Raw genomic sequence first — 13,596 nt, forward strand, 5'->3', positions numbered from 1 at the left:
TCACAGGGTTTAAAACCTGTGATCTCTGGGGGTGACATACCATACACATTGTGGAATTTTGAAGAGAAAAACCCCCTACAAAAGTGGTCTCTGATAAACGAGAAAAGTTCCAGATCCTTGTCTGGAGGCGAGGAATGAACGTTCGTGCACAGGAGTGGCCATATATATGCCCAGTATGCCATTTCCGGAGAGGAAGGGCCTCAGTACAATGCCACAAGGTACCACCTTCGAGCGCACAGGAGCACTGCTGAAAAGTTTCTGGATCCAATCTGACGCCTGGGGGAATATTCAATAGGTGAGGAATCTGAGGCTGAAAGTCTCCATCAGACTACATCATTAAAAGACAGTACTGTCTACTAACGAAACAGACTTCTTTATAAACCAGCTTCCAATCAGAGAAAAGCCCTAGCCCGAATGGCCTCCCTATAGAATTTTACAAGGCAAACGCATCAATGCTAGCTGCATATCTGTTGTTCACCATCTCGAAATAAGCAGGACCACATTTTAAAGATATTAGGAAGGCATTTATCATGTTGATATTAAAGCTGGACAAACAAACTAATAGTTGTGATTCATAATGAGTCCTCTTTGTTTCTCAACATAGAGGCAAAAATACTTGCCAAGAATCACTACAGTGATTGGGAAGCTGATCAATAGAGACTAAAGTAGCTTCAAGCCACACAAATCATCAAGACAATATGCGTCACTGAACTAATGCCTTAGCCCTGGCAAGTCTTGTAAATTGATTTTAAGAAGACACTTGATTTACTAGACTGAGAATACCGGTTTACCCAGAGTAATCATCGAAATTTGGGGGGCCTGACATTCCTGGCATACACTCACCTCCCATATACAGAAACCCTGGCACGAATGTTGGTTAATAGTGTTCTGTCTCAACCAATCCATATTGCGCATGGCACTCTGCGGAGCTGCCCCAGGCGCTGTTGTTATTTCCCATCGCAATCAAACTATTGGCAGCACTCCTTAGAGCAGAAGGGAAAATAATGAGATTTGAATGGAAGACAGGTATCTTAGTATACAGTGATGACCTGCTCATATACCTAAAACTTCCCGAGCACTTGGAGATAGAAGTCCTGCAAACACTAAACATTGGTACTTACACTTGCCTTTGCGGCAACTTGAACAAATTGACTCTGTATTCAATTTGGGGCTGAAGTGTGTGGGGGACAGCTGGGTCCTTCATTATTTGCTGAGTAGAAACAGAAGGTATTAAATTCCTGGTAATATAGATATAACAGGCATTAAAGTGAAAGGATACAATTCAACAAGACTTTATTTCGGTCAAAATGACCTAAAAAGTACAACACACAGCAAACATTTACATCTAAAATTGCATCATGCTGTCAGTCATAAAAACAAACAAACAAAAAAAAAAACAATGGTGATTGTACACACATTTTCATATTAGAGTACATTGGATTTTGGGATATAAGATTAGGCAAAGCTTACACAATTAATTTCGAAAAGTGCGTAGTGCAATAAATACATAAATTAGCTAGAAAAAACATATTAAAAAAAGTAAAAGCTCTTACATTTAAAACTATACATGATATACAAAATAATTAGGGAGTTTACTATACTATCACAATTGCTACACCACAGGGCAGGGCAATAGATGCAACATTTCAAAATCTCAGGTAAACCCTTCTAGTGCACCACATTGAAAACAGGAAACCTGCAACCGAATATACTATTGGGATGCTAGAATCAGATTTCAATATCCTGAATACTTCGAGACAGCGCCTGTTGCCAAGATTCCTACAAATCTGGACCAACCAACGTCTCCTTGCCATCTGATAGCCTAAACAGCTAAAAAAAACATGGAGCTCAGTTTCCTCAGGGTGGTCACATTCCGGGCACTGAATCATTTGTTGGTCTCTCCACTTAGATGTAAAGCAGCGAAGTGGAAGCACCCCATATCTGTATTGTAAATAGAGCTTCCTGGCCGCTGGTGGAATTATGAGATCTATTGCCGGCTCAAAGCAAGGAAAATCTTTTATTTCTAGAAAACCACTAGTGAGTTTCCCAGTTCTGGAAAAGGTATGAAGTTGAGTCAGTCTGTACTCTTTATAACATGCCTTCATGTAATCCTTAGATGTTAGCAAACAGGCTGACTCAGGTTCAGACCAACAATCCCCTAAACTCATGCTAGTTAGCAGAGATTTAATGTGGTCAAATCACAGTATCTTTCAGCACCCCGTTCCCCTAGAACCTCTAGTAATTCCTCCCTGTAGGATATGAGTTCGGGGGAGGTCCACAGACGACGCCAGTACATTATAGGTTTGAGACTCGCTACTTCAGCTATTGGAATTATACCCATATCAAGACGTAGCGGGACCAACGGGGTGCTACGTGGTAGCCTAAATAACTTTCTTAAATATTGGTTCTCCACCTGTGTTAGTGTCTTCAGATTTAGGTTTCCCCATAGCTCTGCGCCATATAGAGCCCCGCCTCTCGCCTGAGCCCTATAGATTTCTATTGCTGGGCTGACAATTCTTTTGCTAGACTTATTAAAGACCTTCATGATGCCACCTGAAGATTGTGCTAATTTTAGCGTAGATTTTGTGATGTGCGCCCCCCGATTCCATAGACTCGGAGATTGTAATGCCTAAATACACGAAGGATGACACTCTCTCAAGGGGTTTACCATTTAAAGACGGGTTAGGGCGTGTACTTTTTGGGCAATTAAATGCCATAAATTTGCTTTTCCGTAGGTTTATTTCTAGACCTCTATCTCTACAGAACATCTCAAATTTATCCAAAACCCTTTGTATCCCCATAGGCGATTTAGCTACCAGTAGGGTGTCGTCGGCAAACATCATTGCCGAGATTCTACGGGAGGATAACTTGGGGGCATCAAGATCTTTTTCTGCAGGATAAACCCTCAGTTGGAGAAACTGAAAAAAGATATATCGTATTGGATGCTTCTGCAGCTATCCTTAATAGGAATAACTGTGCGAGTCCAAACGATCGCACGCCCCAGGATACCGCATGTAATACAGAAAATCCCACAAAAAATACCCCCACAGTTTCTCAAGGTCATCTTCCTGGGGTGCAATAAGACTTCCATGAATTAGTATGGCAAAGTGTTGCCATTTGATGGAGGATTTGGCATTGTACACTTCTTTGCCTACTATTGTGCAGTACATTAGCAGAAATAAATGATCAGTTGTTTGATACTATATCCGACTCAGTATGTGTTGGACTTGGCCCTTTTTGCAGGGTCATCCCTGAACTTTTTGCCTTCCTCCTGTATTTTTTCTGACCTGTTGTTGGCTGTTTCATGACTCTGGGCACTTTACCACTGCAGATCAGTGCTAAAGTGCATATGCTCTCCCTATTGTAATTTGATGTATGAATTGGTGATTCCATAATTGACTGATTTGGTTTACTTGTCAGACCCTAGTACAGTGCACTGAGTGTGCCCAGGACGTGTAAATCCAAATGCTGCTAGTGGGCTTGCAGAACTGGTTGTGCCACCCACAGAAGCAGCCTTGTAAAATGTGTCTAAGGTCTGCCATTGCAGAGCCTGTGTGCAGACTGGTACTGTCATGCTGACTGGGCAAGTGCACCCACTTGCCAGTCCCTAAACCTTCCCTTTTCTTCATATCAGACACCCCTATGGTAAGCCCAAGGGCAGGGTGCATTGTAAGTATAAGGTAGGACATGCCCTGGTGTGTGTGGCATGTCCTAATAGTGAATTACAGCCATTTTCGTTTTTCACTATTGCAAGGCTACCTGTTGTCCATAGGCCAGAATGGGCAGTTTGATTATTACATCTTATAATCCTAACTGTCTCAGGGAACACTGTAGAAATTCGAATTTAGTATGCCTGAGCTCAGAATGATAAAATGCATGTTTTGGGGAAGTTGGTTTTAACATTCTGTGTTTGAAAATACCACTTTTAGAAAGTAGGTATTTTCTTGTCTAACTATTCAAACCTGCCTCTGCTAGGCTGTGTATTCCCGGTCTGGAGTTTGAGTGACAGGGCTGGGGAATTCCAGGAGACAGGGGGAGGTGTCCCAGTGGTGAATAGAGAGATCTGCATTTAGATGGGAGGGAGGAGTTGCACCTGGGACCTGAAAAAGACTGTGCCTGCCCCCCACAGTGCTGGCTACACCGCCTGTGGTGCATCTGATGTCTCTGCCCTGCACTGTGAAAGGAGAGAAGGAATCATGTCAACAAAGTGCTCCAAGGCTGTGCTTTCCCTCCACAATGCTGGCTCCACCTCCTGTGGGGCGTCTGATGTTTCTGCCCTGCACTGTGAAAGGAAAGAAGGAGCCATGTAAACAGAGTGCTCCAGAACTAGTTTGGACTGGGCAAAGGCCCCTCTGCCCTCAGAGGACAAAGGATTTTGGGGTATAAATATTGGGACCCTGATCCCAAAAAATTAGATCACTTTTGGAACAAGAAGAAACCTTTACTGAGGAGCGGAACCTGAAGAAACTGAGGAGAGACTATCCCTCAGCTGAAGTGCTGCTTGGGGGATTGGCCTGCAGTGGTTTGCCTGACTGCCAAAGGAAAAAGAAGAGACTTTGTGTGCTTATTTCAACTTGTAAGGATCTCCAAGGGCTTGGAACAGAGCTTGCCTCCTGCTGAAGTCTCAGGGACAACAGACTTCAACCCCCAGCTCCCCAGAGTTCTTGGGAAGTGTCGCAAGGAGCTGGAAGCGCGACTCAACGAAGCTGAAGCGTGTCGCCGTCACTGCTGCTGCAGTCGCACTTCTGAACAAGGATGTCGCCGCTGGAGTTGTCGCACTGCACCGCATCGAGAGAAGAGTCTCGCAACGAAGAGGAAGCGTGTCGCCGGCGCTGCTGCCTGCCGTCGCACTTCTGAACAAGGGTGTCGCCGCTGGAGTTGTCGCACTGCACCGCATCGAGAGAAGAGTCTCGCAACGAGGAAGAGGCGTGTCACCGTCGCTGTTGCTGCCGTCGCACTTCTGAACAAGGGTGTCGCCGCTGGAACTGTCGCATTGCATTGCATCGGAGAAAGCGCCTCGCATCCCCGAGAAGCGCGCCGCCGTCGGAGCTGCTGCCGTCGCATTTCTGAACAAGGATGTCACCGCTGTAGTTGTCGCATCGTGCGGAAGCTTCACACATCGTGGGAGAAGAGTGCCGCAGTTGGAGCTGTTGCCGTCGCACTTCGGAACAAGGGTGTCGCCGCTGCAGTCCACGCATCGAACCGAGAACTTCTCGCATCCCCGGAGTAGCGTGCCGCATTTGGAAGATCTTCATGTCTTTATTTCTTTGCACCAGAACTTTGCCTCATTCCCATCGCTGCGACATTGCTTGTCGTGGAAGCGCAACGCATCATAAGGTACATTGATGCAAAGTGTTGCATCGTAAGAACTGTACTGAACTAAGCTAAAACTACCATCTTAAAGTAATAGTATTGTGTATTTTTGTTGTTTTTGGTCTTGTGGTACATCTATATAAAGTATACGTATTTTTAAAACCTGTGTGGTGTCCATTTGTAGTGTTGTCACTAGATTACTGTATGTCATCACAAATACTTTACACACTGCCTCTGAGATAAGCCTGTCTGCTCGTGCCAAGATACCAAGGGGGTGAGCAGGGGTTATTTTAGGAGTGTACCCCCTTACCCCGACTAGAGGCAAGGGTCACTATTTGTCACAAGTACCTACCTGTGCCAACTAGAGACCCCCAAATCTAACAGTATGCACTATCAAAACTTGGGCAATAGGGGTTAAAGAGGCATTACATTTCCTATAAGGAGGTGCTTACCCTCAGAGGTCCCTCAACCAGTGAAATATCATCTAAATTTTCAGGGAGACTCTCTTGAGGAATGGAATGGTACAAGAAACTTTCACAGTAAACCTCACTTTGGACTGGCACATATTTGCCAGAAATCATGGCACTGAAGGTATTATCAGACTCGGAAAACACTTGGAGGAATTTGGACTATTCAAGTCAAAGTTCTTCTGATACCTCCAACTAAGACATGAACTAATGCCTTACCTAAACTATCTTGAGGACCTAACTGAATTTAACCCATTAGAAGAGAAGATCGCAATGCTCTTTCTTTCTCCCAAATAAGAAAGTATCACAAATATATAGAACATTAATTACCCATTTCAAAAATAAATGAAAATATTTTGGGGAGTGGACAATACCGCGACTCAAGATAATGAATAGTATATAGGTCTGATGGCCACCAGGGAAATAGTTTTAGCACAGTAACTTAAATACTTAACCATATATTTCACATAAGAGAAAAACTCTGGCGGATTCTCAACTACCTGTGTAAGATGTAATTATGAGATAGAGTTTTAGACTATGTTTCGGGATGATGTGTGTTGCAAGGTATTGCAGTAAGATAACTAACATTATATTGATAGCTAAAAAACATACTTTGGTTCTTACCCATGAATTGTGCTGACAAATGTTCTAGAAGAGGTAGAAGCTAACAGAAGCACAAAACTTTAACTAATAATTGCCAAAAGAGAGGCAGCCCAGTTGTGGGGGCAAAGGAAGCACCAAACATTGCAAAATGGCAACGAGGGTTGACCGTTGCAGGATTCTAGAAAAACACGTATATGAAGCCTGAGGTTGCCCACACAACTTTACCGTATCTGGGGAAAATGGCCTGAGCACTACAAAGATGACAACAAGATAGACCCCTTGAAATGTGGTATCAGATTTAGGTCGGCAGAAAATGCCACCACATTAGATCAAACTGTCAAACCTTGTTGTATATTATGAGCATGTGTGTCTCTATATATTGCATTGCATTGCATTTAATTTTCGTTTTGTGTTTTGTTTGATTGTAGAACTAAAAATGACAATGATACTTCAATCAAAAAGACAGAATTATCTCTGTTGACTGCTTGCCCATCACAAGCTCTGTAAAGAGAATTGCTTTAGGTTAGTCCGCGTGAAGCGGATAGCCACTGGATTCTACTGCTTTTTTAATGACAAAAACAAACCATGCCTGCTCACCTTGTCTCCAGTATGGGGAATAGTCTCTCTGCGTTCAAGAGAGGAGGTTGTGTGTCTCAATAGCTTTGTAAAACTCAGCGACCCAATCTGACACAGATTCTGCACTTTCTTCCCATATTTGAAGTGCAGATTTGTTTCTCGCATCAATAGTATTTATTAGCCATAATTTTCAAAAATTGATGCTACAGTAGAAATACTCCCATATTTATTTTTCTCAATGCCATAATTGATTTGAAAAAAAACCAATTTATTGTTAAATGAAATAATATTGTGAGAATAAAACCCCTGTGAGTTTAAACCAACACAATATGACCCCTCCCTCCCCCCACCAAACACATCTCTGCAGTATAAGATGAGCAAAAAGTGTCTTTTCCAGAAGAGTTAAATGTACTCAAATCAATAAATAAGTTCTTTGACAGATGTCTTTTATTGACAATCAAATGTGTGGCTCCTAGTGATAAATGGACCCACTCACAAAGAGTCAATTCAACCTCCTTAAGGTGGAAATGGAGACCTCTTGAAAACACTTAATATTCAGTAGTCATATAAAAAGGATCCCAGGGTGAATCATCTACTAAATCGGTGTATTCTCCAGGCTTCGTAGCCAATTTGTCCATAAAACAAGGACACAAAATTCAGCAGCGGCTGGTGATATTTGAAAGTGGTTATGTATAAATACACAACCCGAATTTCAGTAAGCGAGTCGGCTTGACTTCTTCCAGGGTTCTAGTGGAAGTGAGTGAGGCCGATTGCTCTTTTCTTCATTAATTTAACTTAAGGTATTCTTGCAACTCAGACCGGGCTCCGAAACACATAAAAAGGTGCATTTTCATCAAAGTCTGCTTTCACATAATAAAAGCATGGCAATGACAGTTGTTTTTCCTACAGTACCTGTTGGAGGTCCGTTACACTGTAGGCTTTAGGTGATTCCAAGAGATAGTTCCTGTGATCCAGCCTTCCCAAAAAAAAAAAAAAAAGAAAATCATGGTGTAAGAAACAGTTCATAAAGAGCAACCACGTGTGAATAATAACACACAGAAAGAGACCTGCATGGGAATTCCACTCAAATTATTAACTGTGTAGTTAGAAAATCTAGTTTACAGTCACCGGCACTGAGGATTTCAGCCATTGCAGTCTTTGCATTCAAACCAAGAGGTCCGACAGGTCCAGCTCCTCCATCAGTCAAGCAGATTGACTATCACATAGAAGGCAGCTGCCCTCAACCTCCATTACATGGTAGACCTTAGCTCTTTTTTTAATATCAACACTTTTATGTATGTTTTTACAAGTAGAATTGGACATCAATGCTATTGTTCTCATCTATTTATTAGTGGTGTTTTGTGGCAGCATTTCTGATACTATGCTACACGAGCAGCATTTTCTTAAAATCAAGTGAAAGAGCAAACTGACAGCCACACAGACTGTTTTCCGAGATAGTTTCACTGTTATTCGGCTTACTTTGTCCATTGCTTCACTTCTCCCAATCAGCTTTTATGCCCCTTGTCCTCCTTTATATCCCGATGTCCTCCCATATCTTCCATCAGCCTCTGTCTTCATTGTCTTCCAATGTTTTCCCCATCCATCCCATATGTCTCTCCAGAGTCCCAAACTCCCCTATCTGTAGTATCCGTCTCTCCTAAGCCACCCCAATGGTCTCTCCCAGGTCATCACACTGTTTTTCTACCACATTCCCTTAAGCCTCTCCATTTTCTCCTCTGGTAGTCCCAACGTGCTCCCCCACGCCTTTTTACTGGCTCTCCCTCCTATTCTCAAGTGTCTCTCCCTATGCCACCCGATGCCTTATTTTTCACAACCTCCCAAGTTTCCACCCCCATCCTCTGGATTCTTTTGGAGTGTGCTTGGACTCACCTTGTGGGCCCCTAACCACCACTTTCACCATTAGAGAGCAGCTCCAATGCACACTGGTTAGGCGCACTATAAAATGCTAGATGTGCCCGGCCCATTTGGTTAGCTCATTGCAATTGGGGCCGTTAGGAATCCAAATCCTTAATCTTGTTTCTTTGCTTTGCTTGATGGCAATGAATTATAAAAGGGACGTTGTAAGTTTGCCGTAGGAAAAATAACTGCTTTTCATACAAAGCTTCCGAATAAAATGCATCCTCCTTCATAACTGACAGAAGCAAACCAGTTACAAATGTGGTGTTCAATATTTGATTGTCTGTAACAAAGGAGAACAAGAAAGAGAGTAATTTCTAATTCTTGCTTTTTCCTCACTTTCCCAGACGAGGCTATTAATTCCCCCCGGGGAGGGGGGGGGGGGGGGGGGGGGAGGTTCTCTGTACCTCTTGAAGAGCCAGATCCCCGAGTACGATGTGGGCTACCACCAGTGATCGAAGTGGGGGAAAAAAAGTAGGGGAACTGTGGGCGGAGACTCAGGGGGGCGGGAATAACCCAAGGATTGGATTAGTGGGCGGAGTCGGAGGTGTGGCTAGAAATAGCAAAACATACCAATTTTTGAACGTTTGGCATTTCACTGACCAGTTACAGCTTATAACGTTATTTAATTCAAAGAATCAATAAACATGTTTATTTGAGGTTTAATATACAAGTTGTTTATATTTAATTCATTTACAATGTGGGACATGTTTCCAATCACAGAATATTCCAAATAGGCTTATAAGTGGAATCATAAGCCATTTGTCTCCGAGCCACGCAGTTTCTTTCATCTGCACTTCTCCTCCCTTTTTCTAAACACTTCTGAACATAAAATTCAGGTTTAAATTCTATGACAGGTGGCCCCACGATATTTATGAACATTATAGAAGACAGATGATTGATTGATATTCTGTTCCACAGTGGTGTGAGCACATCATTCATTACACTAAAGCCCCGTTCACATTCAGCAGTTGAGGTACAAAAGGTGTTTATAATGTGCATTAATGGTTTCAGGCTTTCAGGGATGCAATTTTTATTTTGTTTGTACTCTCTGAAACCAAGGATGTACTGCCTGGTATCAAATACATGCAACCTGCTACAAAGGTTTTGTAATTCTCCCTCACCGTATACGATGTCTACTGGATCTGGCCAATAAACTGGTTGTAGGAGTTTCATTCTATGTACTAACTCTTTGTATTCTATTTCATCATTGTTTGTGGTTGTGCATCTAGAAACATTTGATGCATTAGACATTGTCATCCTTTTTCGCAGGTTATTTGCTAAGCTCCTAAAGAACTGTGCCCTATTGATGCTAACACAGCCTTTGTTCTGTTGCAGTCCTACACCAGCAAACGGCATCCGTTCAGCAGCATCTAATGCAGTTGTAACAAAGGGCCCAGGTGAATCAGCCATTGATTCAAACACTAAAATCTGCATCTGTATTGAACGATCGGCCTCATATATGGTCATATCACGCCGCTGCAGGCTTCTGGATAGGTCACCCAATTCTGTGAGAGCATCATATAAAATGCCCATATTTTCAACAAACACCAGGGAGGTTAATAAACGGTTTAAACCAGCATATTTCCTCTGCTCAATGTCACTCCTCGTTGAGTCTTCAGAAGATTCCATGAAATGTTTACTAAGTGCTTTGTAGTTATTCCAAACAGCTCTCACAGATCTTTCACTTGAGGACACCCAACGTACATCTAGCCCCTTTCCAATTGCCAGCAGTCTTACTTCTACCTCCAGAGCACATTCCCCAAGCTCTCTCTGATTTTTTGGAGAGGCATGGTAGGTGGTATATAGTTTATCAAAAAAAACTTTGAGCTGATTAATGCCTGTGACTTCTTTACAAACATCACCCACAGCAAGCTCCAGCTTGTGGTTAGCACAGTGCCATACACTCAACTGTGGATATTTCAGTTTCAGAAGAGTTGCCACACCGGATTTCCTACCTATCATATTGGAAGCACCATCTGTTACAAGCTTAAACAAATGACTTTTTAAATACTCATCAGTAAAACCGTGTCTCTCTAAGCATGCAAGTAAGGTATCTAAGATTATATCTGCTGCTGTGCTTGGCAACTCAACAAGGTCTAAGAAAAAGGTCAGTGGCTCATTGTGTTTATCAATACATGCTCTTACACAGATAATTAGTGTGGTCAATTTACTAACTGTGGTAGATTCATCTATCATGAGGCTTATTTTTGATTAATTCTGCAAGATACAATCAATCAGCCTTGACCTCATTGTAGCAGCAATATGGTCTATTATGTCAGCGCAGCTGTGATCTGAATGCAAGACTCTGCCCAAGTCTGCACCATTCATCTTTTGAACATCAATATCTAACGAAATATCAGAAAAAGGGCGCTCATGTTTGCCTATTTTGTATGCAGTTCTGAATACACGGCATGTCTCTTCCTGTACTTTCATTTGCATTTTCAAAGTGTACTGTGGAATACTTTCACGGGCCCTCTGTTCTAAAATAGCTAGTGCCTTAAGATGACAGGAGCTATTCTTATGACGAAATATTTTTTTCCGCAGAGAAATTAACTGCCTGTCTTTAGAAGGGCCATATGAGATGACCAAGCAATCTACCCATTCCATGGAAAGATGCACACCTTGACTTGTTTCTGTTTTAAGATTTACCTTCCTGCACACTTTACATCCAAGCTTGCCTTTGGAAAATAAGAGCCATGGATACTCTGTACGTTTGATTTCAAGTTGTTCCGAAGACCAGCAGGCTGGGTGATCAATTTGATCCACACTCTTCACCACATTTCCTTGGAGGAGTATGTGACTGTTGTTAGTGCCACAGCCATCTAACAATACTTCGTCTTCAGAACCGACTCTTCTCCTCTTCTCGGGCATCCTGCCACTTTCACTTGTTTGCCTTTCAAAACCCTGATTTGCATTTGCCATTGGTCCTTCCGTACTGGAGCCTGGGAACTTGCGTGTTTCGCGAGATGTGGCTGGAGCATTTTTCTTCTGCAGCCACTGAAGCGTCTGCATAAATAATTGTGTAAATACATACATTTTAAAATAAGCACTGTACCATAACTCATGATTTATTTTAAATGCTGGCTGTCGGTACAAATTGGGATTTTTCACAAGACAATTTAAGAAAGAGTCCATGTCATTTTTTAATCCCACGGTAAACACTATATTGAATATTAGCCGTTTGACAATTAAAACTAAGGTGTCAATTAAAATGTGTCAGCCCACACTTAAGGCATTTACTTGAAAAATATTTTTACATGCATTTATGCAATGGAATAATGGGGGAATTAAATGCTACATTGTTTGTATCAATGAGCAGGTCCCAATAAATGTGAGGGAATAGATTGAATAGTCTCAGAACCTGGCTGAGGCTCTTTACCTCTTTAAAACTTGACGTTGGATTGAAGAAAGTCGAATACTGCGAAGCTTCTGGGTAAGCAGCAATTTATGTGGCAGGCGGAAGAGATTTAGGAAGCACCCCTACTTCCGAGATTCTGTGACAACTGTGCTTTGCGTCCTATGCAGTGACACTGATTTGCCTCCGATCTAGCAGTAAACCTGATCCCTCTATGGCCTTGCAGTGCCGTGGTTTGATGATGACCTGTCTTTCTGGTTTGAGAACAGAAACATCCTCCTCCGGTTTCTGGTGAGTGTCTGCAACAGCACGATCTGAGAAATCTTTCAAATAAAGAAGGGAATGTTAAATAAAAGTTTGCATGAATTTGCTAGAAAATAATGATCATTTTGCACTGGTATCTACAGAATGGGAACTGCTCAATTTTAAATTGTTCCATAACTAAGTTCAGGGACAAAAAAAAACTGTTCGACACGAGTAAACCCTGGTTTAAAGACCACTGTTCTAACTATTGAGCTCTGCTGCCCATTCCTGCCCCTTCTCATAAAGTTGGGCCTTCTTGAATGGCCAAGTCAACCCCCTAGATGTCTTACTGCAGTACACATCTTATAGCAGCTGGTAAACAAGACTTGGAACATAATAAGTTGATACGTTCTGGCATAATGCATTTTAGTTATCTGAGGCAGTGTGTGCATAATAGTTACATTTTATTACCACTTGTACCTCACTGTCAGTGTTTTCTGTGCTGGGGGCACTGTTGACTACGTCATTCAGTGACACTCGAGCAAAGCAAAGTTGTAGTCCTATGGTTTTTTTATGTGCTTCACGCAGCATGCACGAGGCCAGCATTAGATGTTTAAACATGAATGGTAAAATATCCTAGTTTGCAGATGTTTTCCACATAATTATAGCTCTGCCGTATTTTTCCACATGATACATCTCCCGCATAATCGGATGGTTTTAACAAAAAAAAAATTGTAGCTCAAACGGATCAAAAGTTACTAAACAACGTGAATTGTGTTGCTGTGAAGTGGAAGGCCGTGTGCAAAGGTTGACTGGTCACCTTTCTCACCGCTGCATTTGCATGTTACACTGGAATTAATGAGGCGAAAGTTTTCCAGAGACTGTTAGTATGTGTAAAAATGTCAAAATAATAATGTATCAGAAAATATACTACATAACACTGCAGTCTTTTTTGCTGCATAATTTAGTCAACACTGCAACATAATGTTGTCCTCCATTGCTGCATAATTGCAGTGGCCCCAAAGCAGGCAGCACATGCTAAAAGTGCTTGTGTATGATGCAGAGAGACAATGAAGTTTGTGAGCTTAGGGACATATTTATGGGAATGGTGGCGCAGGG

At 42.2% G+C, this 13,596-nt stretch overlaps 1 protein-coding gene and 1 pseudogene across 1 annotated transcript in view; both read right to left on the reverse strand.

The window, feature by feature from the left end:
* The window catches only part of PLEKHM1 (pleckstrin homology and RUN domain containing M1), a 448,316-nt gene that overhangs the window by 71,750 nt on the left and 362,970 nt on the right, over positions 1–13,596 (reverse strand). Inside the window, exon 10 of the mRNA XM_085650998.1 lies at positions 7,872–7,935. Within this exon, the coding sequence (XP_085507124.1) occupies positions 7,872–7,935 (64 nt within the window). The remainder of the gene's footprint in view (positions 1–7,871; positions 7,936–13,596) is intronic.
* Positions 9,594–11,811, reverse strand: LOC146871377 (E3 SUMO-protein ligase KIAA1586-like; annotated as a pseudogene).

The sequence above is a fragment of the Triturus cristatus genome, chromosome 1_1, assembly GCF_964204655.1.
Source record: "Triturus cristatus chromosome 1_1, aTriCri1.1, whole genome shotgun sequence".
Classification (NCBI taxonomy): domain Eukaryota; kingdom Metazoa; phylum Chordata; class Amphibia; order Caudata; family Salamandridae; genus Triturus; species Triturus cristatus.